The sequence below is a fragment of the Agelaius phoeniceus genome, assembly GCF_051311805.1.
Source record: "Agelaius phoeniceus isolate bAgePho1 chromosome W unlocalized genomic scaffold, bAgePho1.hap1 SUPER_W_unloc_1, whole genome shotgun sequence".
Taxonomy (NCBI): Eukaryota; Metazoa; Chordata; class Aves; order Passeriformes; family Icteridae; genus Agelaius; species Agelaius phoeniceus.
Window position 1 is genome coordinate 6,957,346 of NW_027509866.1, and position 25,309 is coordinate 6,982,654.

Below are 25,309 nucleotides of genomic sequence, written 5' to 3' on the forward strand. Positions count from 1 at the left end.
GGCCCACTGGAATATTGGGGTCCACGACCACCAGGGACCACCAGAGAGACCCCCAGGACAGAAGAACACAGGGGTAAAGGGGAGGGGGAATATGTTAATGATTTTGGGGAAATGATTATCATATGTATGTTTAGTCCAGGACAATCAATGAATATGTGTGCAAAATGCAGAATATAAACAGAAACTTTCCTGTACTCAGCATGCACAGCTTTGGGAGGAGCTCTCCCCTGTGCATCCAGCTGAATAAAGAATGCTGCTTCTTAATGCTACAGTGGGGTTAAGGAGTTTTCTCTTTCACTGAATTTTTGGTAACACTCCCACTGCCAAGGAAAGCTCTGTCTGCTGCTGTTCACAGACAGAGAAGGGCTGGGGGCAGATGTGGGGCTCAGAGGCTGCCTGGGGCACAGTGACCATGAAATAATCAAGTTTTCAATGTTTTGTGAAAGAAGGAGGGGCAGCAACAAAAGTTCTACACTGGAATTAGGAAGGGCAGACTTTGGCCTGTTTAGGACGCTGATTTGGGGAGTACCAAATCAGGTACTGAATTTTTAAGGAGAAACAGCCCTTTAAATCAAAGGGGTCCAGGAAGGATGGACACATTTCAAGAAAGTAATCTTAAGGGGAAGAGCAGCCTGTCCCAGTGTGGCAAAAGATGAGCTGGTGATGAAAATGACTGGCCTGGCTGCCCATGGAGCTTTTGTGGGAAGTCAAGGGAAGGAAGAGTGAGCATCACCTTTGGACACAAGGTCAGGAAACGTAGGCAGTGTTTAAGGATGTTATTAGGTTATGCAGAAAGAAAAGGAAAGAGGTGAAACCTCAATTAGAGTTTAACCTGTCCACTTGTGTGAAAAATAATAGAAAATGTGTCTATAAATAAATTAATTGCAAAATGTGGGATAAGGAGAACCTCTACTCTTTATTGGATAAAGTGGAGAATATAGTAACTAAAGATAAGGGAAAGGCTGAGCTACTTAACACCTTGTTTGTCTCAATTTTCAATATTAGGACAGGTTGTCCTCAGGACAAGTGTTCTCCTGAGCTGGTAGATGGGCACAGGGAGCAGAACAGCCCCCTGGAATCCAGGAGGAAGCAGCTGGGGACTTGCTGAGCCACTCAGATGCTCACATATGTCTCTGGGATCTGATGGGATCCATCCCAGGGGGATGAGGGAGCTGTGGATGAGCTCCCCAAGCTGCTCTCCATCATTTACCATCAGTCCTGGCTCAGCAGGGAGGGCCCAGAGCACTGGAGGTGCCAGTGTGAGCCCATGCCCAGGAAGGGCTGGAAGGAGGAGCTGGGGAACTCCAGGCCTGTCAGCCTGACCTGGGTGCCCGGCAAGGTTATGGAACAGATCACCTTGAGTGCCACCACAGGGCACCCACAGGATGGCCCAGGGATCAGAGCCAGCCAGCGTGGATTTAGGGCTGGCAGGTCCTGCCTGACCAACCTGGTCTCCTTTTATGCCCAGGTGACCCACCTGTGGATGTGGGAAAGGCTGTGGATGTTGTGTGCCTGGACTCCAGCAGAGCCTTTGACTCTGTCTCTGACAGCATTCCCTGGAAAAGCTGCAGCCCACGGCTTGGGCAGGTTCCCTCCTGGCTGGGAGATTTAAGAGCTGGCTGGAGGCTGGGCCCAGAGAGTGGTGGGGATGGTGCTGCACCCAGCTGGTGTCCAGGCACTGGTGCTGTCCCCAGGGATCTGTGCTGGGCCCAGTCCTGTTTAATATCTTCACTGATGGTCTGGGTGAGGGGATCGAGTCCAGCATTCACAAACTGCAGATGGCACCAAGCTGGGTGTGAGTGTGGATCTGCTGGAGGGCAGGACAAGAAGACCCAGCCTTAAGCTGCACCAGGGGAGGCTCAGGCTGGACAATAGGAAGGAGTTCTTCACAGAAAGGGTGAGTGGGAACTGGAATGGGCTGGCCAGGGGGGAGGTGGCAGAGTCATTGTCCCTCTCCAGTGGCACTCAGTGGCATGGTCTGGGTGACAAGGCAGTATTAGGGCATTGGTTGGACTTGATGATCCCAAAGGTCTTTTCCAGCCTATTTGATTCTGTCATTCTGTGATGATTGGGACACTCTGGGGCCATTGTGACACTGCAGGGCCTCGTGGAACTAAGAGGACCATGGTGACACCGTGCAGCCCCACAGAACCAGGGGTTCCATTGTGGTGCTGTGGGGCCAAATGGACCCAGGGAGTGCCCCGTGACACTCTGGGCCCTTGTGGAACCACAGAGGCCATTGTGACACTGCAGGGCCTCGTGTAACCAAGGGGTTTCACCATTTTGACACTGCAAAACCAAGGAGACCATGATGACAGTGTGGGACCTCATGTAACCATGGGGCCATTGTGACACCCTGGGGCCCCATGGAATCAAGGGGCCACTGTGAAACTGCAGCACCAATGAGAACATTGTTACACTGTGAAGCCCCATGGAACCAAGGAGAACATTGTCACATTTTGAGGCCCCATGGAAGCAAGGAGACCAGTGTGACAGTGCAGGGCCTGGTGTAACCAAGAGGCCATTGTGACACTGAGGGGGCCAAAAGAACCAAGGACATCTTTGCAGATGACAACAAGCTGGATGTATCTGCTGGAGAGTCGGAGGGCTCCGCACAGTGACTTGGACAGGCTGGATCCAGGGGATGAATCCAACAAGGTGAAGTTTAACAAATCCAAGTGCCAGGCCCTGATATTTGGCCCCAGTGCTACAGGTGGGGACAGAGTGGCTGGAGAGCAGCCAGGCAGAAAGGGACCTGCAGGGACTGATGGACAGCAGGCTGGACATGAGGCAGCAGTGTGCCCAAGTGGCCAAGAAGGCCAATGGCTCCTGGCCTGGATCAGGAATGGTGTGGGCAGCAGGAGCAGAGCTGCTGTGCCAGCACTGGTCTGCCCCCAGCTCTGCACACAGACATTGCTGCTGCAGCTCTAGAGAAGGGAACGCAAGGGCATCTCTGGAAAAAACTTTCCTGGGAGATCCTTTAGTTCCTTGAAAGCCACATGGAGTGCAGCCCCTCACCGACACAATCTGTGGCCACAGGGAAGATGGAGAGAAACAAAATGATAAATGGCAAAACCAATGGCTTTTCTTTGTGGACAATATTAAAAAACTGAAACATGGGAAAAAAAAGAACAAACTCACAACCAAACCCAAAAGAATTATCAAAGGTGATTGATATTACATGGCCTGTCCCTGCTGCAGCCCCGGCACTGCCACCCCCAGGGCTGTGCCCGGCCCCGAGAGCACTCAGGCCCTGCAGCAACACCAGGGCCACCAGGGCAGCGGGGCAGGGCCACGGCAGCAGCACTGGCAACACCAAGTGCTGCTGCTGCTGCTGCTGCTGGGCACAGCTGCTGGGCCAGCACTGATCTGCCCCAGCTCTGCACACAGACATTGCTGCTGCAGCTCCAGAGAAGGCAACAAAAGGGGGATCACTTCAGAAAACTTTGCTAGGAGAACCTTTAGTTCCTTTAAAGGCACCAAGAGTGCAGCCCCTCATTGACACAGTGTGGGGCCACAGGGAAGGTGGAGAGAAACAAAAGGGGAAATGGCACAATAAATGACATTTCTCTGTGGACAATACAGTCGGGCTTGACAGCTAGCTGACAAGCAAAGCTGAGTTAATAGATGAAATAACAATTGATGATTTTAGAGTGTATCCATAGCAAGGAAGAAGACAAGGCATTAGCATGGAAATAGATTAGAAGAGATACATGTAAATTTTTGTTAGGTAGACTAGATGCAAGAGTAAATTTGTATGCATAGCTTATTAACTTTCTGTAAAACTTTTGCCAAATATATTGATACTAATAGCTTTGTTCTAATGAATATAATAAGTTATTGTGATGTAATTAATGACTTAAAATGATGTTTTCTTAAAAATATCTAAACTAGAGAACATTAAATATAAAAACATTTTCTTCTTTGACCCTAATCACATGTGTGTAGTTCACATCCAATCTAACAGTATCAGACGAGATTAATAAAGTACAACAAAGAAAAAGAACCTCCAAAATGAAACCAACAAGAATTATCAAAAACAACTTTTATTACAAGTGATTTGCAGAAATTGCCCAGCACTTCAATGTTTCCAAAACAATCAAGTCATCAGTCTCCACACTGCAGCCTTGAGCTCCTGGTTCCTCAGGCTGTAGATGAGGGGGTTCAGGGCTGGAGGCACCACTGAGTACAGAACTGACAGGGCCAGATCCAGGGATGGGGAGGACATGGAGGGGGGCTTCAGGTAGGCAAACATGCCTGTGGTGACAAACAGGGAGACCACAGCCAGGTGAGGGAGGCAGGTGGAAAAGGCTTTGTGCCGTCCCTGCTCAGAGGGGATCCTCAGCACAGCCCTGAAGATCTGCACATAGGAGAAAACAATGAACACAAAACAGCCAAATGATAAACAGGAACTAACAGCAAGAAGCCCAAGTTCCCTGAGGTTTGAGTGTGAGCAAGAGAGCTTGAGGATCTGTGGGATTTCACAGAAGAACTGGCCCAGAGCATTGCCCTTGCAAAGGGGCAGGGAAAATGTATTGGCCGTGTGCATGAGAGCATTGAGAAAGGCACTGGCCCAGGCAGCTGCTGCCATGTGGGCACAAGCTCTGCTGCCCAGGAGGGTCCCGTAGTGCAGGGGTTTGCAGATGGACACGTAGCGGTCGTAGCACATGATGGTCAGGAGAGAAACCTCTGCTGACAGGAAGAAGAAAATCAAAAAGAGCTGAGCAGCACATCCAGTGTAGGAGATGTCCCTGGTGTCCCAGAGGGAATTGTGCATGGCTTTGGGGACAGTGGTGCAGATGGAGCCCAGGTCAGCGAGGGCCAGGTTGAGCAGGAAGAAGAACATGGGCGTGTGCAGGTGGTGGCCGCAGGCTACGGCGCTGATGATGAGGCCGTTGCCCAGGAGGGCAGCCAGGGAGATGCCCAGCAAGAGGCAGAAGTGCAGGAGCTGCAGCTGCCGCGTGTCTGCCAATGCCAGCAGGAGGAAGTGCCTGATGGAGCTGCTGTTGGACATTTGCTGGGGCTGCACATGGGCACCTGTTCATGGAGAAAGGACAGTGACAAGTCAGGAGAGGCTGCTTGGAGTCAAACCTGGGCCATTCCCTGTAGACTGTCCCTACTTTTGGGACACACCGCCCTTCTAGCTTCTGTGGGAAAGCCTTTGGCTGCAATCAGAGCACAGTCACACTCCCCGGGTACCCTGGGATAAACCAGACCCTGCCCAGAGCAGAGGGATCCCTGAATGTCTCACCCTCTCTCAAGGTCTCTGGGCAAGGTCTCAGCACCCCCTTGTGCCAAGGACACTCACGGCTCCCTGGGCAAACCCAGCAGCATTTCCTCAGCTGTGGCAGCTCTGCCCTTCCCCGTGGGACATTCAGGGAACTCCCAGAGGCTCTGGCACAGATTTGCACCCAGGAGGGCAGCTCAGAGCTTGGCAGGGCACAGCAAGGAGATCCCTGGCTGTGCCCATGATGGGATCTCAGGGAGGGGGCTCAGCTCATTCCCCTTTGCCATGGACTGCTTCGCCCACAGCCCCACAGGTGCCAGGGAAGCTTGGACACCCCATTGCCATGGGCAGCCCTGGCTGGCAGGAATGCCAAGGGCAGTGCCTGACTCAGCTGCTGCAGATGCCAGAGCCTCCCTGAGAGCAGCAGATAACAGTGCCAATGTCAGGGCAGGGCAGAACCAAGAGCAGATGTTGTGGTGCTGTGCCTGAGAGGGCAGGGCAGAGACAGCCGGGCACTCAGGACAGTGTTCCCGTGCCCAGCTGTGCCTGGCACCTCCCACACACCAACAGTGCCCTCCTGCCCCAGCCCTGCTCTCTTCAGCCCCCTCTGCTTCCCTGAGCATCTCCCTGGGCCTGGACATTCCCTCCTGAGAGGAGCCTTGTCCCTGCCAGCGCTCACAGAGCCCATCCCAGCCTGTGTGCCCTGGCTGGGGCCCTACAGAAACCTGCCTGTGTGCAGGGCCCTGGCTGGGGCAGGCTCTGTGTGCAGCTGGGCAAGGGCAGCTCAGGAGAGCCCTGCTGGGCCCTGCAAAGGTGCTGCTGCTGCTGTGCAGGGCTGAGGAGTGGCTGAGGGCCCTTTGGGAGGCTCCCAGCAGAGACACTGATCAACTTAATTTACAGTTCTGCAGTCCCTGTAAAAGATCAAACATTCCTTTGATGATTCTGCTGTGTCCCTTTCAACTCAGAATGTTCTGTCATTCTGGGATTACAATTCCTGTTCTGCTTCTCTCATCCCCTTGTTTTTTAAAATCAAAAGAGAAAAAAATCCCCTTGCAACAGTGTTAGAACAGTAAAGTAAAAACCAGATATTAATTGGAAGCTTCCAGGTGTCCCAGTGGGGATGGGGCACACCCGGCCCCTGATTTCAGCAATTTATTAAGGTTGATTAATTAGGATATTGAACAGGAACATCCTATAGGAGATTCACTTACCCCAGTTACACATTCCTGGCTCAATCCATTGGAGTAGGTCCAAGGGCTTCTTTGCCTTCACTTTTTGTTATGACTGCTCACATTCTGGTCAAAAAACAAAATGTTCTTCTTGTAGGTCCTCTTCCTGATAATAAAACTATACAGGATACTATATGTTTTGTATACTATATGTATTTCAGGAATGCATTTAGACAATCAGTTTATTTTTCTAAAATCAAAGAAAAAGGTTAGGGAAAATAATAATGTTAATAAAGGATTATAGTTATAGATTTATATAATAGTAATAGAGTTCATTAAGAGTTTAATAGACTTAAAAAAGGAATATATATTTAAAATTATGTAATAGTAATTTATAGAGCTACAAATATACGAAAATTGTATAAAGTAAAAAAAAATCTTTTTGTAATCACCCCAGTGTTCCCATCCTTCTTCAAGCAGGAAATTGAAAACACTCTCAGGAAAGCTCCTGATCTTTCCAGCAATCCCAGGCTTACCTTCTTTGGGAAGTGCCCTGCGGAGCTGTGGCCAGGCTGGTCTGGAGCTGGGAGCAGCCCTGCCCCACCCAGCCCCTCTCAGCAGCAGCCCCTGCCCTGCTCAGGGTGGCTCCTTCCCCCCAGAGCTTCTCCCCAGCGCTGGGAGCAGCTGCCAGGGCTGGCTGAGAGCTGTCCCTGGCAGGCAGCAGAGTCCCTGCCCCAGCACAGCGCCCTGGGCTGCAGGACCCTGCTCTGCAGGACAGCCCTGGGCACCCCTGGCTGCTCTGCAAAAGAGACAATCAGAGAATGTACTCACAGGCTCTGCAGGCATTGGCATGTTCCAGCTTGAGGAGATGTCTCCAGGAGCTGCAGCTGCACTGTCCTGCAGCCAGAGGTTCCTGTGCCAAGGGCTGGCAGTGATTGTGCCCCAGGCACTTCTCAGCCCCTTCCCAGCCCTGACTGATTGAAGCTCTCTGTGCCTCTGGGCTGTGCCCGGGCTGGCTGCAGGCAGTGCCCCAGCCCTGCTGGGCTGGCACAAGAGCTGCTCATCAAGAGAAATGTGCTTTTGAAGCTCTTCTTGGTGACCAGGAGCTGCCTCTGTGCCAGGAGCCCAGCCCAGCTCAGCAGCACAGACACAGCACAAGGACTTTAATCAGCCTCTGGGGCTTTGTGCTCAGGCCCTGAACATCAGTCCCTGAGAGGCAGCTGAAGAAACCTCTGCAGAACTCCAAGGCAGAATCCAACTCCAAAGTTTCTTGGACTTTTAATGGGTCCCAGTGAGGGACACGACTGAGCAAGTGTCCCCAGGCCCCAGGCAGAGCAGAGAACTGCAGGCAGTGTTGACAGGTGGGGACAAAGAGAAGCCAAGTCTTGGTGCCCTGGGGCACAGCAGGGTCTGTGCCAGCAAGGGCTGGGAGGAGACACCTTGTCCTGAGGCCCTGGGGCCTCCTGGCACAGCCCCAGCCAGGCTGGGCACTGTCAGCCCCTTGTGCTGCCCTCAGCATCCCCCCCTAGCCCACATCCCAGTGGCCTCAAGGATCTGCTGCAAGGAGTCCCTGGGGAGCCTTGCTCAGCAATGGCCCTGGGGGCTCCTTCATGCTCCCTGCAGGGACTGCAGGTTTTTCAAAGGACTTTGGCTTTGGCTTTTGCCTTGCAGTCTCTGAGAGGTTTGTGCAATCATGGACTCCCATTATCTGCTGTAATTAGTCCCTGGAGATTCTCTGCCTGTTGCAGCATTGATTGGGACTCATTAATACTTCAGGGTACTTAAGTTCTTTAAGCTACTTCCCCTTTCCCTTTTGATACAGACTCTATGAGAAAGATTGTGCATTTACAGGCTCCAATTATCTGCTGTAATTAGTCCCTGGAGAGCCGTTATCAGTAACAACATTCAGTGGGCTCATTAATGCTTCAAGGTACTTTAGTTATTTTAAGGTTCTTGGTGTTTCCCTTTTGATACAAATTCTTTGAGAGGTTTGTGCAGTCATGGCTCCAATTATCTGCTTTAATGAGTCCCCTGAGAGCTTTGTACTGACACTCAGTGGGGCTTAGTAATGCTTTGAGCTTCTCAAATTTTTTAAGGTAGTATGGAATTTCCTTTCCACACTGAGACTCTGAGAAGTTTTTGGTCAATCCTGTCCTCCAATTGTCTCCTCCAAGGAGTCCATGAGGCGCCTGTGTTGGGGATGGACCTCACTGAGACCCATTCATGCTTTGAGACACTTTGGGGTTTTCTTCTGACTTTCACGCCTGGAAAGGTTTGTGCAATCTCCTCTCAGGCCCTGAGGTTCAAGGGCTCAGCTCCAAATGCACCACAGGGCTCATCAGGATGCAGCAAGTCCTGACAAACCATGGCTCTGCCTTGATTTCCCTCTGCTCTAATGCAGTTTATCAGGAATGTATCTGGAGTGATTTTGGTTTGCTAATTTGAGATTTCTCAGCCAATGCATCTATTAGTGCAGTGGGATCAGTGTTGGCTAATTACCATTGCACTCCCTGGAATATATTTACTCATTTCCTGCTGTGAGATAGGATTAGGAGAAAGGCAAAGTAGGCTCAAAATTTTAAAAGGGTATATAGAAAAGTTTATTACCAGTAAATAGAAGAAAGAGTAATAAGAATATGAACACTTCTCCTCTCCCTACAACCTTTTCTTTCTTACTGACAATGCAAGGAGACAAATGCAAGGAGACTGAAAGTTTCAGTCAGTTTACACCATCTAGAACAGTATTTCTTCAGTTCACTTAGGGAGAGGAGTCTCGCTTTCATGCTATGGAGACTTCTCCATAAGAAAACAGTTCGCTCGTGGCTCTCAATTCCCACAAAGAGCAGCTGCCCAGAAAATCTGCAATTGTGAAGTCCCTTCCATTTTTCACAGCTTTTCCCACTTCTGTTTTTATGGGCCATGTCAACTAATGGGGTATGAGTTTAAAGATGAGCTGTTCAAGAGCAAAGATTCGCTTCATCTATTTCTGAAATCATCTTCATCTCTGAGAACAGAGATCTTCTTCTCTCCCTGAGGCCACAGGGTGTCACCACTCTTCTCTCTTTCTCTGTTTAAACTTCTCATGGGATCACAGCTACTTCAACATTTGCCTACTTTAGCATGGAGGTTTTTGCTGAACAAGTCATCTACCCATATTTTCAATTACATATAGGGAAAAAGAGAGTCTGATATATTAATTCCATCCTTCTCCATAGCTTTACAAGAGGATTTCAGCCCCAAGATCAAGGCATCTCCTCATCCCTCCCATCTGGGACCCAACTATCTCTTCACTGACCTTGGTGTCTTCATGTTGCTCCTCTGTGTGCCTGCACTTTGTCCTTTTCTCTCACTGGAGGGAGGATGGAAGCACTGAAAGAGTTCATATCTCACCCGGGGCCTGCAGATGGTTCCGTGCCCCCGGCCGGGCTCGGTGCTTGCGGCCGGAGCTGTTTTACGATGGAGGTTTCTGCAGCGGCTGCGCTGGGGCTGTGTCAGGATGGGCCGCGCTGGGGCAGGGCCAGGATCTCAGCAGCCAGGCCAGAGCACAGCAGCAGCACGGCCGGGGCCGATGGCTTCTCCTGCCCCTGCCCGGGGCTTGCGGCTGAAGCCCAAGGGTGGAAGAATCTTGGCCGAGCCGGCCCGGCCCGGGGCTGCTCCTGGGGCCCGGCGGATCCTGGCTGGGCCCGGGCTGGCGGCGGGGCAGGGCTCAGCAGGGCCCAGATGTTCCCAACTGCAGCCATGGCCCGGCCCGGCCTCGGCCCCGCGGCCTCCCCTGCCCTGCCCGGCAGCCGATGGGGCCTGGCGGGGTCCCTGGGAAGGGGCCCGGCCCCACGGCAGGAGCCGCCCAGCTCTGCTGGAACCCTGGATGCTGAGAAATTTAAACTTTCTCTGCTGAAAGGCACAGACCTGCAAGAGAACGCTGCATTTGACCTGAGGCTGTGGAGAAGGCTTCCAAAATTTATCAATAGCATTGGGATTATGGGTGTGTAGTTGGTTAGAAGTGTATAATATCACAGAAAAATCTTAAGACTTCGGTGTTTTAGAAGATAATAATAAATATGAAGCCAGATGGAGGTTTTAGGGTGGAGATGGGTTGTTCTTCTTTACCTTCTTCTTTCTTCTTCACCTTCTTCTTCCTTCTTCTTCATGGGTTTGGGTGGTATTTTGTAATTGGACATAAAAGTCTGCATTGCAGGCTTCAAATGATCAATTATTGGGTTAAAAGGGAAAATAATTTAGGTATCTTTTCTTAATTGGATAGTTTAGCCTTAAAAGACCTTATAACAAGAGATACTTAGCCATTTTGTACCCTGCTAATGAAAGAGTGCAGAACTCACGGCCTTAAGAATGTAACATGGGTAAGAAACAATAAACACCTGAGTCTGAACACGTACTGTCATCTCAAGTGCCTTCAATCTCAAGCCCAAGAGAAGTAGAAAAAGCAAGCAGAGAACCCACATGGCCCACCTTGGCTGAGATGGGGAGCTGGGCTGGCCTTGTTACCTCTGTGCCAGCCAGAAGGGAAAGAGACCCTCCCAGGCTTTCCCATCTTTAACATGTGTCTTCACAGAGGCGTGTTCAGTTTCCTTAGTGGTTTAACAGATTGTCAATTCTCAAAGCTAATTACTCATTGGTTTTTTGTCAGACATGGAGGAAACTGCTAGCAGCTTTTCTTAGAACATCACTTCTGTGATGCAAAACCACCACAACAGAACAGAGCACAGAGTTCCTTTGTCCATATGTAGTGCTCATGTGCCCGAGGCCTCAAAACCCCTCCTTAGGAGATCTCTGGGCCCTCTCCAAGGTGTTTTCACATGAAAACATTCAGCTCAGAGTCTAAGAAAATCACCAGAGGACAGGGCCAGCCTGACCTGTCTCTCCTGTCTACTTTTGTCTGGGAGAAATCCTTGGATATATGGAATTTGGGAGGCCAAGTGCTAATTTTTGTCCATGGCCCTTGGACATGAAATCTGGTTCTTTTCTGTAGGAATGAAGGAACAGAGCCCCAGTGTTTCAGGGGCAGATGAGAGGTGGCCACCAGAGGCCAAGGCCAGCCAGAGCTGGCACGTTTTTTTCTGGGAGATACCATTGCATTAAGGAAATTGTTTAGGGAGAGTACCAAGTTTGGCAATGGGCATCTGTCACAATCTGCTCATACAAGTGGGGGTCGTGATGGTTCGTTAACTGATCTCGGAGTGCAAAAGACAACACGAAGGGGATTTCAGTATTAATCAAATACATGCACCTTTTATTGAGTGCCCACAGCAAATGCAGTAGAGGGATTTAGAAAGGATATAAAGGACAGAGAGAGAGAGAAAGAGAGGGGGTGGATATAGCTACCAAACGGAGAGACTAAATCCTCATGTGGTCCAGCCAATAGATCTGTCTTGTCAGGTCAGGGAGAATCTCAAAGTCTTGGTTTACTCAGGGGTCTATTATAGTCCTCTGCTGAGGGAGGAACAGGTAAAAGAAAATGAAGAATAAGTTTATTGAAAACGGGTACAGACAGTCCATGTTCCAAAACAGGATAAGTCAATCTCAGCAGTGAGTGAGAGCAATTGTTTTCTTGGTCCAATGACCACACCTGGGCAAACATGTCACTTCAATCAGGCCAACCCCTCCCCGTGTCAGGGTTATAAGGGTCTAAGTCTCAGTCCTTGGGAGGGTGCTTCAATCTCCATCCATCACGGTGGTCACGAAGCAGATGAAGAATTTTCCATGGGGGACCACCAAAGTTACCCCAGAAAGTTCATTTGGCCAAGAGGTGGGGAAATTCATGGGCTATTGTCATGAAGCAGGTGCCAGCATATAGGGCGAGCTGCTACTTGCCAGCCCCCTGCTCAAAGCAGCGACCATGGCAGCACTGCAAACACTCCTGCAAACAATCCCTTGGTGAGCATCCACCGCAGCCAGGCCAGAGCTCCAGTCAGGGTCCTCAGGGTCCTGGTCTCTGTCCTTGGGACAGTCATGAGGCAAATGAGGGAAACTTCAGACCATCTCTTACAGCATCTGAAAAGCCAAATGGTTCTTTCCATAGCAAGGAGAGCATGGAGCCCCAGTGCTCCAGGAGCTGATGAGAGGCAGCCCTTGACATCAGCCAGACCTTTCAGGTGGCCCCTGGGAGGCCAAACCAGCCAGACTGTTCCATGTTCCCTCAGTTCCATGGGGCCCCACAGTGTCCCAATGGTCCCTTGCTTCCCTGAGGCCCTGAGGAGTCATAATGCCCCCTTGGTGACACCAGGCCCTGACGAGTCCCAATGGTCTCCATGGTTCCATCAGGCCCCACAGAGCCATAATGGTCTCTGGGTTCCATGAAGCCCCGCTGGGTCACCATGGCCCCTTGGTTCCATGGGCTCCAGTGGTGCCACAATGATCCCCTTGGTTCCATGGGGTCCCCACAGTGTCCCAGTGATCTCCATGGGAAGGGAAGAACCGAGCCCCAGTGTTGCAGGGGCAGCCACCAGAGGCCAAGGGCAGCCAGGCTTGATGGTACTTGCAGATTGTGCCTGGGAGCAACCCTTGCATATCCAGAATTTTAGAGGTGGAATCCCAATTTCAGACATTGACACCTGGAAGAGAAGGATGGTTGTTTTCCATTGGAAAGAAAGCATGGAACACTGATTCCACAGTGACATTTGCGGATCTATGGGGGCTATTGGGGATCGTTTCTGTATTTTGTGACCCAAAAGGAGCTTCTCTAATAAACTTGGCCGGAAGCTCCCACTGTGCCCATGACAGGAACCCCTGTGAGTGTCTGGGCCATCCCGGCTCTTTGGCAGCCTGGGCACTCCTGGGATGTCACCGTGGAGCCCCCGTGAGTGCCTGGGACAGATGGGTGCCTTTGCAGCCCAAGGTGCCCTGGGATGTCACCATGGAATGGCTGTGACTGCCTCTGACCACAGGGCTCTTTACCATCCCCAGAAAGCCCTGGGAGGTCTCCATGGAGCCCCCGTCTCTGCATGTGACATTCCAGCTCCTGGAAAGTCCCCATGGAACCCCTCTGAGGGCCTGTGACAAATCTGATCCTTAGCAGGCAACCATCCCCAGCCCCCTGTTGCTATGGTCAGTTTCCATGGCAACCATCACCAGCCCCCTGTTGCTATGGTCAGTTTCCATGGCAACCATCCCCATCCCCCTGTTGCTATGCTCAGTCCCTTGGCAGCTCCATGGAGACCCCATGCCAGGGCTGGTTGCCATGGACACCAGCTCAGGCCTGCAGCCAGAGCCCGTTGCCATGACAACCATTGGCAGCCCCCCATCCCCAGGCTGATGGGATGCCAGAAGCACAGAATTGGCTGAGCTGGGAGGGACCCATCAGGATCCACCAGTGCAACTGCTGGCCCTGCACAGGACACCCCAACAATGCCAGCCTGGGCCTGGCAGCGCTGGCCAAACGCTGCTGCAGCTCAGAGAGCCCTGGAGCTGGGACCCTGCCCTGGGGAGCCTGGCCAGGGCCCCAGCAGCCTCTGGCCAAAAACCTTTTCCTGACATCCAACCTGAGCCTGCCCCGACTCAGCTGCAGCCGCTCCCTCCACTCCTGTCCCTGGGCACCAGAGGGAAGAGGTTCCCACAGCCCCAGCCAGGGACCCGCTCCCAAGGCTGCTGCCATGGCCACCAGGGCTGGCACCAGCTGGGATGCTCGGTTTCCACGGGCCGCGCTTCAGCAATGGGATTCCCCAATTTCCTGCTCCCGCTAAAACCGCGCTGCCCTCGCTGCCCTCCCGCCTCCCATGGAAAGCACAAAAGGCAAAGATCCTGGGCTGGGATAAGAACAATTTATTGGGAACAGCAACGGGATACGGAACAAAAAGGAGCAGAAACAATACTGATAACACAAGTGACAAGAAAAAGGGAAAACTACAACACAACTGACTGTCTCTTCCCGGCTACAATTTTCCCCTGCCTGGAAAGGGCACCCGTTTTGTCAGGAGGGAGAGAGAGAGAGAGTCCCTTTCCTGCCACTGGCAATGACCTGAGGTGGGAGTGAATGCAATGTCACAGCCATAGCCAGACCCGCATGTTCTTCCATCCCACATCAGGTCATTGGCAGGGGCAGGAAAAGGGACTGGTGTCTTCCTACCGTGGATCACAGGGAAAATGGATCCCCAGGGCTCTTCCCAACATGGGACCCCCAATGGGGAAAGAAGCTGGAGTGGTGCATGAAGCTCTTCCTGCAGCTGGGGCACTCGCAGAACTTCCCTTACTGGCGACTCCATTGGTGTCTGATCAAGTGAAAGCTCATGCACGAGCTCTTCCCATGATGTGGAGAACTCATCGGGCCTCTCCCCAATATGGATGCGCTGGTGCCTGATGAGGGTGAATTTTTTCTTGAAGTCCTTCCCACAATCAGAGCAGCGGAAGGGCCTCTCATCCATGTGAATGCGCTCATGCAGGTAGAGATTGGAGCTGGTCTGGAATCTCTTCCCACATGTAGGGCACGCGTAGGCCCTCTCCCCAGTGTGGATGCGCTGGTGCCTGATGAGGAGGGAGTTGCGCTTGAAGCCCTTCCCACAGTCAGGGCAGAGGAAGGGCCTCTCCTCTGAGTGAATTCGCTTGTGCTTGTAGAGACTGGAGCTGGTCCTAAACCTCTTCTGACACTGGGGACACTCGTAGGGCCTCTCTCCAGTGTGGATGCGTTGGTGGATGATGAGGGCAGAGCTGCAGCTGAAGCCCTTCCCACACTCCCCACACTTGTAGGGCCATTCCCCGGTGTGGATCATCCGGTGGCGGATCAGGTGGTTACTCTTGCTGAAGCTCTTGCCACACTCCAAGCACTTGTGGGGCTTCTCCCCATCATGAAGCTGCTCCAGGACCACCAGCTCTGAGCTCTGGCTGAAGCTCTGTCCACCTTCCTGGCTCAGGGTGGGTCTTTCCTCCTCAGAGCAAACTGGGCTGAGTTCGGAGCCCATTCTCATGGGGGATTTGTGGGGATTTTCCTCCCCATTGGAATTCTGCACTGTGGAGTCACTCAAAACTGCCACTTCCACAAGGGTCTGCCATGGAGATTTTTCCTCCATGGTCTCCATCCTCAGCTCCTTCCCTGGGGGAGGAAGGACAAGGAGAGGATGGGATTTGTCTCCATGCCACAGGGAAGGGGAAGGAGATCCCCCCAGTGCATCCCCAGCAGGACGGGGTTGGCAGCAGGGTTGTCCTGCAGCCAGGGGCCGTGCTGGGCTGGGAGATGGAGCAGGAGAGAGGGGGAAAGGGGCACTGACATCCTCCTCACCTGCCTGGGTATCCCATGGCTCCCTTCTGTTTCTCGCAGCCTCCTCCTCCATCCAGTCAAGGTTTGGGAATGGGAAATCCTGTTCTGGGAACCAAACAAAGGGTGCACACATTGTCTTTTTTTCTGGTTACAAGGCAAACCTGGGGGAGAGTCTAAGCCAGAATTACAATTTAATAAGAAATTGAAGATCAAGGCAATGATACAGAAACACTGCCTTAAACTGACAGAGTCAGGATATAACCTGACACCCTGCTGGTCAGGGTGGTGGCAGCAGTCCCATTAAATGGTGCCTGCAGTCCTGTTGGAGGGATGAACGTGATTCTGTCCAAGCAGTGATCCTGTAGAAGGGTCTGGTCTTCCTCTGAAGGTCCAGTGGTGGTTCTGGAGCTCTTGTCCTCTGGGAATCCAGTAGGCAAGCTGCTCCTGGTGTTGCAAGGCTCACCTTATATGCAGGTAGGAATGCTTGGATCCTCCCCCTGGGCGGAGCATCCCACAATGGGATGATGGAATTTGATCAGTCCTGCAGTGACACTCAATGGCCCATTCCCAGAAGATATCTCCCCTGGAGGGCTTTATCAGGGCTGAGTCATGGAGGAGATCAAGAACACTGCCCCACCTGTTTATAGCAGTTGATGAAGATGGGCATTGAAAACATGCATTTGGTTCCATCTTACATTGCAGCCTGAAACAGTGGGGGAATCCCTGCTCAGGGGGTGAACACCACCCCCCTTACCCAAACTGGCTCAGGTGTAAAACCCCTACCTTGGGAAGGCCACACACACACAGGGGACAATGTCACACTTGCCCTGCTCCAGGGCAAATGGCATCTCTCTAATATTTTCTTAACCAGATTGCAAAATTATTTTGGCACAGTGAGTTCAGGGCACTGTTGTTTGACCCCAGTTGCCTTTGACAACAGCATGGTTCCTTCCTCTGAGGAGGTTGTGGGTCTCTCTGGAGGAACTCTTGGAAACTTGGATGCAGCTTCATCTGAGCGACCTATGGGAGAACTGATGAGGAAAATGGCTGTTTTGGGACTGGAGTGTAAAGAAAATATTTTGTTGTCCCTCCTTGAAAAGTTTGTTAAAATCGCTGGAGGAAATGGAGCAAATGATACCAGCAAGACTGACAAGGTTCATTCACCACATGGTGAGGAACACAAGGCTGCTAAAAGTCCCACAAGAAGCCCAGCTCAAGTAGCTAAATTCCCAAATAACTACTGAATTCCCAGGCTTGGGTTTTTTCCAAATGTGAGAATCATTTTTCTCTTCATCCCTGTCACCTTTGTGACAGCTACACAGAGCTTTCCCTTCCTTTTAATAATATCTGTATTGGGCCGAATTTGCACTTTTCTTTAATTGTAACCTGCCAGCAGCTGAGCTGGAGCTGTGCAGGAACCAAGGAAACTTGGAATTGCCCCAGAATTGCTTCTATTGTCAGCCGGTGCTGCGGCGGCCGTGGGGCAGAAGGGTGGGAAAGGGGGGTCCGGGGTGGCAGTGGAGGAAATGCCGGGCCCGGGGGCTGAGCACAGGGCTGAGCACACAGAGATGGTTTTGTTTTTGCTGAGCTCGCACTGAGCCAAGGCCTGTCCTGCCCCTCATTCGGCCACGCTGGGGAGGGGCTGAGGGTGTGGGGGAGCTTGGGAGGGGACACAGCCAGGACAGGAGATCCCAGCTGACCCCAGGGATAGCCCAGACCATAGGACATCATGATCAGTGCATGAAGTGTGGGGAACAAGGAGGAAGGGGGCACATTTGCAGTGAGGGTTTTGTCTCCCCAGGTAACACTTAGGCAGGATTGGGCCCTGTTTCGCCAGTGGGCAGGGCCCGCACCAAAGACACAGACACCAAACTTAACTTAAGGAACAGTGTAATTTAGATAATGCAAATTTGCAAAAAATTACAAAAATATTAGGTAGGCAAAGCAAATAATCATTAGTCAATAATTCCAAAAGAGGACATGTTGAAATGAGTATCACACAACTGTCCATTTCTGGCTGCAGGCTCTGGAGATTCTATCTCTGCCTTCAATCAGGGTTGCATTCCCTAAAGAATCTTGGTACCAAATCCTGCTTTCCAAGGCTGGAACAGTGTCTCAGGTTTAGCTGGGTGTGTATTCAATTACCCTCTGTTAAAGTTGGGGCAATTATCATCTATTAATTGAGCAGTTTACTTTATCTCTTCCACATGAATCCTCCCTCCAGGGAGATATCTTCAGTTAATGGGCCATTGAGTGTCACTGATAAAAATTCCATCATCCCATTGTGAGAAGATCTGCCCAGAGGGAGGAGCCAAGCATTCCTACCGGGATATAATCTGATAATGTGAACAACAGAGTCAGCCTTCTCCCACAAGATTCCCATAAGAGCAGCTTTCAGCTCCACTGGATCCCAGAGGAAGACCGGGCCAATGGACGCCACAACTGGACCTTCAGAGGAAAACTCCACCCTTCTACAGGATCACTGCTCCAACAGAACCACACCTGTCCCTGCAGGAGCACTGCAGCCACCATTTAACAGGAGTGCTACCAACACTCTGACCCACAGGGTGTCAGGTCATATTCTTACTCTGTAAGTAGTTTTTAGTACTACTGCATTTGTATTTTTAATTTTCCTTCTGAAGAACTGTCATTCCTATTTCCATAGACTTTGCTTGACAGCCTCTTGTTTTGAAAATTATAATTCCAAGTGAAGGGATTAACATTTTCCATTTCAAGGGAGTCTCCTGCCTTCCTTAGCAGACACCTGTCTTTTAAAACTGACACAATGCCCTGGGACACCCAGGCAGGTGAGGATGAAGTCAGTGCCCCTTTCCCCCTCTCTCCTGCTCCATCTCCCAGCCCAGCATGGCTTTCTCTGTCACTGACCAGACTCTCATATCCACAGAAAAATACCCCCAAGGACCTCCAGGCTTTGTAATCTCCTTCTGTGAGAGGAGCCTTGGAGCAGCTGGCTCCAATCCCAGCCTCAGACTTTTACAGAGTTCATGGGTAAAGAATTATCAAGGTGAAATTTAACCTTTAGCATTTGTCCCACAGGATTAAGGATGAAAAAGCATATATATTTATAAAAAATTTCTATTATCTCTTATGGTAACAATTATACAAAATTATCTTATCTTAATCAGAAATATTTAGTCCAAGGTATAGGAGCTGTACCATATTATATTATATAATATTCATTTATAGAAAGCACTCAGAAGGGATTTCAAAGCAATTTTATTAAAGGAAAAGAAGCTGTTTTTAAGGAGAGATTGATGTCACTCCCACAGACCAATGACCATGGGCAAATCCCTTTGGCTCAGCCTGAAGCAGTGACCTTGAGGGGTGTCCCGACTGCAGGGAGGAATCTCCACACCCCCCGGGGAAGGGAAATGTCAGGGGATGCTGCCTTTAAAATTTGGGATGGGGCTTTTCTAGTCTGAGGTGTTGCCCTGTCAGTCAGGTGTGCCCAGGCTGGGCCAGCTCAGCAGCTCTGCAGAAGCTCTCAGTGGTGTCACTTGGTTGTTCCTTTCTCTGGGGATTTTCCAGTGCTGTCACAGCTTCAGCTCCCTCTGAGGATGTTGAACTTTGGGATGGAGGAGTCAGGCTGGATTCTGCATTATTCACCCCAAAAGCACCATGATCCCAACCCCTCTTCATTTCCCACTGGGGGCTTTGCAAACAGGCCCTTGCTGGAGTTGTTGGAGGCCATTGCAGGCAGAGCCTCCTGCTCCAGCAGGAACTGCCTTTCCTGTGCCATCAGCAGGGCAGGTCCCGCTGCAGGAAAAGCCCCAGGCCAGCCCCAGCACAGGGAAGGCCTCGGGCACAAGGGCAGAGTGCCGTGCTGGGAGCTGTGCCAGGGAGAGCCTGAGGCACCAAAGGCACCTTGGCAGCAGCAGCTGCTTGCAGGCCATGGCCAGAAGCCTCCCTTGGCAGCCCGGCCTGGTGGCCACCACTGCAGAGCTGCTGCCTCAGGGCTCATTCCTGGCTGGCCTCTGAAAAGCCACTTCTGCTCCAGGAGCCTGACTGGGAAGCCATTTGCCCCAGCACCTCGGGGACAAGATATCAATGACAAAACTCTTCATGCCAGCAGAGCCAAGGCAGGGGCAGAGGAAAGGGGAGAGCCAGGCCCAGGGGACAGGGCTGCCATGGTGATGGCTGTGAGGGCACTGCCCAGCAGCAGCCTGGCTGCCCTCAGCAGACATTCTGGCCAGAAGCGTTGTGAGGGCACCCAGCACATCAGAGAACCCACACTGCAGGAATTCTGTCCTTGGGGATGGCAGGGGGTTTCACTGGGTCAGGTTGCACAAAGCTCCTGCTCTTGGACAATTCCTGGGATGGGGAATCCACTTCTCTGGAATAACTCTTGCAGTTTTGTGCCACTGTCATAACTGTAAAATATTTCCTCTTCTAACAAATGTAAATCCACCCTCGTTCAGTTTAGAGATATTGACCCTTGTTCTGTCATGGCAAGATTTGGGAGAAAATCACTTTGATCACTATTTTCCCATTTTCACAGACCTTGGAGAGGACCCAAAAATCTCCCAAGATGGGGTTTGGAGGTCTCATCACAAAACCAGCAGGGAGAGGCTGAGGGCTCTGGGGTCAGTGTGGTGGAGACCGAGGACAGAACAGGAATAGCCTGGAAGGGATGGAAGGGTGGTTTCAGTGAGGCTGGAGCTTTTCTTCCTAGTGGGAATGAGCCTGAAGAAGACGTAATAGCACCAAGGGCAGCTGGGGAGGCCCAGAGTGGACACCAGGAGAAAGGAATTTCCCTGCCAGGGCAGAGCTGTGGTGCAGCATGTCCCCCAGCAGGAGCCTGCAGCAGCCCAAGGCTTTGTGTGGGCAGGCAGAGGCAGGCAGGAGGCAGAGCTGTGAGCAAAGGAAGAGCCCAGCCAGGTGGGGCAGCCGGGGGATGCCCACAGCCTGCAGGGACAGAGGCGCAGGGCAGGGACACCGTAGGACAGCCTGGACTGCACAGGGCACAGGGATGGGCAGCAGCTGCAAGACAGCCCTGACAGAGCCAACTTGGGCAGCACTTTGGCCATGGCAGACACAAAGAGCACCAAAGCCCCAGAGGGTCATTAAAGCACTTGTGCTGTGTCTGTGCTGCTGAGCTGGGGCGGGCTCCTGGCCCAGAGGCAGCTCCTGGCAAGGGCAGCAGAGCTGCAGAGAGACAGCTCTGGCCAGGAGCAGCTCCTGTGCACAGCCCAGCAGGGCTGGGGCACTGCCAGGGCCCCTCAGGGACACCAGCAGGGCACAGACAGAGCTCCCAGGGGCTCAGCACTGGCAGGGGCTGTGGCATGTCCCAGAGGGGGCTGTGTCCCAGCAGCTCCTCTGTGCCTGTGTCATGGAGGCACAGAGCAGCTGTGATGTCAGCAAGGGGCTGTGTGACAGCACAGAGTGGGCTGTGTGAGGTCACAGATTGGGCTATGACATCACAGAGTTTGGTCTGTGAGGTCATTGAGCAGCTACAGCATCATAGAGGGGACTGTGTGACATCACAGAGCAGGCTGTGACATCATGGCATGGCTGTATGAATCACAGAGCAGGCTGTGATGTGAACGTGTGTGCTGTGACATTATAGAGTGCCAGTGTGACATCATAGAGTGGGTTTTATGACATCACAGAGCTGTCTGTGACATCATAGAGTAGGGTATGTGGCCATAGGGCAGATCTTGCCATCATAGAGGGTGTCTCTGTGGCATCAGAGAGTGGTTGTGACATCCCTGGGTGGCTGTGTAATATCATAGAGCAGGCTGTGACATCACAGAAAAGACTCTGGCATCACAGAGTGACTTTTTGACATCAGAGTCTTCTGTGATATCACAGAGCAGCTGTGTGACATCACAACATGCTGTGTGACATCATGGGACTGTGTGACATCACAGGAGGCTGTGTGACATCACAGGGGCTGTGTGAGGTCACTCGGGAGGTCACTCTGCCCCGGCCCCCCTCACAGTTCCCCCCAGAGCAGTCCAACCCTGCTCGTGCACAGCGGGGTCCCCTGTCCCCCCGGGTCCCCCCGCCCCCGGCGCCGCAGCCTCCCCCAGAGGATGTTCCACGAGATCAACCCCAGAGCCTGACACGGGGACGGGGGCCGGGGCCCTGGGGGTGGCACAGGGGGACAGGGACCCCCTGGCAGCGTCCCCGTGTCCCCCAGGGCCAGAGCCTGGGCCAGGGCTCCTTCACCCTGCTACCAACGAGACCTTGAGAGCGCTGAAAAAATCGCCAGCAAGGGAGCAGCAAAAACCAGATTTAATATTAAGGGACAGCAGCACAAACTTGCTTGGCAAGAGTCACTCTGCTCCTGACTGGACACTTCAGGCACACCAAGGAAACAAAGCAACAACAAAACCAAACCAAATCCAGGCAATCAAACCAGAAATGAGCCGAGAACTGTCCCTGTGTGTGTGTGTTACAAAAGCACAGTGACGGCAAGGATAAAAGGAATCTCGCCCAAAAGCTTAATGCAGCTTAAACCTAACAGGACTTAACTTACACCCAAGCCTTAACTGATACCTTCAATTTCACAATTTTACAAAACAACAGAGCTTAACAGTATTTAACCTAACTTAAAATATATGACTTAGCAATTTAACAGAGGAATAGCATTTAATATTCAACTTACCTAATAAAGTAAATTAAACTTAATACCTTAGGAAAAGAACAACTCTTAGCAGCATTTAACTTTACTTAGACCTTGTGATTTAACCTTACCTACAGGCCTGACTGACTCAGCTGTCCAGGGTACTCAAACCCCTCAGAGAGCAGCATTTCTGCCACATTTCCCCAGCACAGGCACTCCTGTGTGCACACAGACACAAAGAGTCAGTGCAAGGCACCTGGGAGAAATTCCCCTGAGGGCAGGAAATGCTCCCTGTGCATCCTTTGGCATCTCCCCAGCGGGTGAAGGGTTGAGCCTGGAGGAGTGGGGGATCAGCCCAGGCTCCGTCATTGTTGGGGATCCCAGAGTGCAGCAAACGGGAGAGTTCCCGGCTGGGAGAGGCCCCACTCAGAGGGAGTCGCTGGCCCAGGAGAGCTCCAAGGGCTCCTTTTGGAGCGCTGTTTGCAGGGCCCCAAGAGAGGGGCTTCAGTCCCAGCAATGGCTCATCCTGGCCGCACTTGGCACCAACAGCTTTCTTTGGCAGTGGGAGAACAGGGATGTTGTGCCACTGAGGGAACAAAACCAGTTCCCAGGGCTGCTCCTCCAGAAAGCAGGAGCTGGTTGGGCAGCAGCAGTGCCTGGAGCAGACAGTGTTTGTGATGAGCTGCAGAGGAGCTGAGCCCAGGGGCTGTTGGCCAAGGCCGAGCCCCAAGGAGCATTTCTCAGCTGGCAGGGCAGCCTGAGAAGGGGAGGGGGGAATGCAGCAGCACAGGGCCCATGGAACCAAGGGAGCATTGTGACACTGTGGGGCCCTGTGAGACCAAGGGACCATTGTGACACTGTGGGGCCTCATGGAACTGTGGAGACCATTGTGACACTTTGGGGTGTCATGGAACCAAGGGGCCATTGTGACACTGCGAGACCCCATGGTCTCACAATGGTGCCAAGGGTCCACTGTGACATTGCAAGGCATCATGGAAACATGGGGAGTCCATTAAGACACTCCATAGCCTCATGGCACCAAGGAGACCATTGTGACACTGAGGGGACTCATGGAATCATGGAGACCATTGTGGTGCTATGTCGGTGAATGGAATAGGCAAAGCATTGTGACACTGTGAGGCCTCATGGAAACAGTGAGACCATTGTGACCCTGGGGGTCCCCACAGAACCAAGAGGACCATTGTGATACTGTGGGGCCTGGTGAAACCAAGAGGCCTTTGTGACACTGCAGGGCTGCATGGAACCAAAGCTCCAGGGTGATATTGCAGGGCCTGATGTCATCAGTGGTCCACTGTGGCACTGTGGAGCCAAAGGAGACCATTGTGACACTGCAAAACCCCAGGGTCCAAAGGTCATTGTGACACTGAAGGGCTCATGGAACAGAGGAGTCCCGTGACATTGTGGGGCCTGTGGACCACGGAGACCATTGTGACACTGCAGAGCCTTCTGGAACCAAGGGTCCATTGTGACACTGCTGGACCCCATGGAATCAAAGCACCACTGGGACAGTACGGGGCCCCATGGAACCAAGGGGACCATGGTGATACTGCAGGACCTCATAAAAGCAAGGGAACATGGAACAGGTCTGGCTGGTCTGGCCTCCCGTTGACTGCCTGACTGGTCCAAATGACCCTGGAATGTTGAGGGTCTCTTCTCATCTGCTATTGAAACACTGGGGCTCTGTGCTTTCCTTCCCAATGGAAAAGAACTCTGCTTCTCCACCAGGTACCCAGGGCCAGAATTGGGATTTCACCTCCAAATTTTCTTGTATTCAGAGATTGTTCCCAGAGGAATATTGCCAGGACAAGTCTGTCTTGCACTGGTTTTAAAAGGGTCACCTCCCATCTGTCCCCAAAACACTGGGAAAGGCTCTGAGCTTTGCTTCCCATGGGAAAGAACTGTCCTTCTTCTCCAGATGCCCATGGCTGAGATTGGGCTTCCATCTCCAAAATTACCTACATCCAAAGATAGGACCCAGACAAAATATGTCATTTCTGACAAGTCTGGATGGCCTTGGTCTAGTGAGGCTCTCACCTTCCTTCCAAGCACTGGAGCTCTGTGCTTTCCTTCCTATGAAAAAGAACTGCCCTTCTTGGCCAGGTGCCCATGGCCAGATTTGGGATTTCACCTCCAACATTGCCTGTTGTGACAGACTGGAGGAGATTGTCGGCTCCAAACATTTCGTGTATGGGGGAGGAAGGGGCAGGTCCAGCCTTGCCCTGCCCTGGAGGCCCAGCCCTGCCCTGCCCTGGAACCCCAATCCCCCCAGAGCCTCTATCCCAGCCCAGCAGTGGCTGCCAGTCCCTGGCACAGCACAGGCAATGCTCCACAGCCACCTCTGCAGCCCCAGCCCAGCTCCTGAGGCACCAAATGAGCCCAAGCCCCACCTGGGGGAAGGGCCCAGGGAGACCAAGGGGTATTGAAGGCTGAGCACAAGGCAAGCACACATCTTGACCCTGCATCCTCTTGGAATTTCCATCTGAACTCTGCTGGGATCCAGGAGTTGGTAGCTGTGTGTGTGATTCCCTGTATCTTTCCTATTCCCACTTGTTGTAAAATTTTGAGCAACTTAAAATTGAACAGGCCTAGAATTTGTGAAGTTGAATGGCACAAATTAATGCTTTGAGAAGTGTTTTCTGTTGATTGAATGTTGTAATAAACCTTTTGCCAAAGTTTCTCTGATTTTCTAAAGTTGCCAGCAAAGGCTGTTTGGTTGTTTTCAGCTCCTGAGAATCTCTTGTTGGTATTTCTCCAGTACATACAACTCAGAGTAGACAATTGCAATTATTTTAAATGTCTCCTTGAGAGAATTGTTTGGGGAATGGGGGTCAGGGCTTGTGTGTCCTGCTTGGCCCAGCCCAGGCAGGGCTTTCCCAGCCACATTCCACACTCCATTGCCCAGCTGGAGCCGCTGCTGCCTCTGAGTTGTGCTGCCCCAGCCCCAGGGACGCTCTCCTTGTCTGCCCATTCCCCCACGCTCTCTGGGCAGGGATGGCCTCACTGGGGGCTGCTGACATCCTCAGCAACTTGGAGGCTGCTGCTGAATGTCACTGCTCCAGAGGCTTGTTCAGCCTTCAGCTCTTCAGTGCAGGAATTCA

The 25,309-nt window shown here is 52.0% G+C and overlaps 1 protein-coding gene across 1 annotated transcript in view; it reads right to left on the bottom strand.

Annotated features, from left to right (window-relative positions):
• Nucleotides 1-25,309, bottom strand: part of LOC143692471 (uncharacterized) — a 314,059-nt gene that overhangs the window by 221,904 nt on the left and 66,846 nt on the right. Inside the window, 1 exon segment of the mRNA XM_077172703.1 lies at nucleotides 14,741-15,150. Coding sequence (XP_077028818.1) covers nucleotides 14,741-15,150 — 410 coding nt within the window.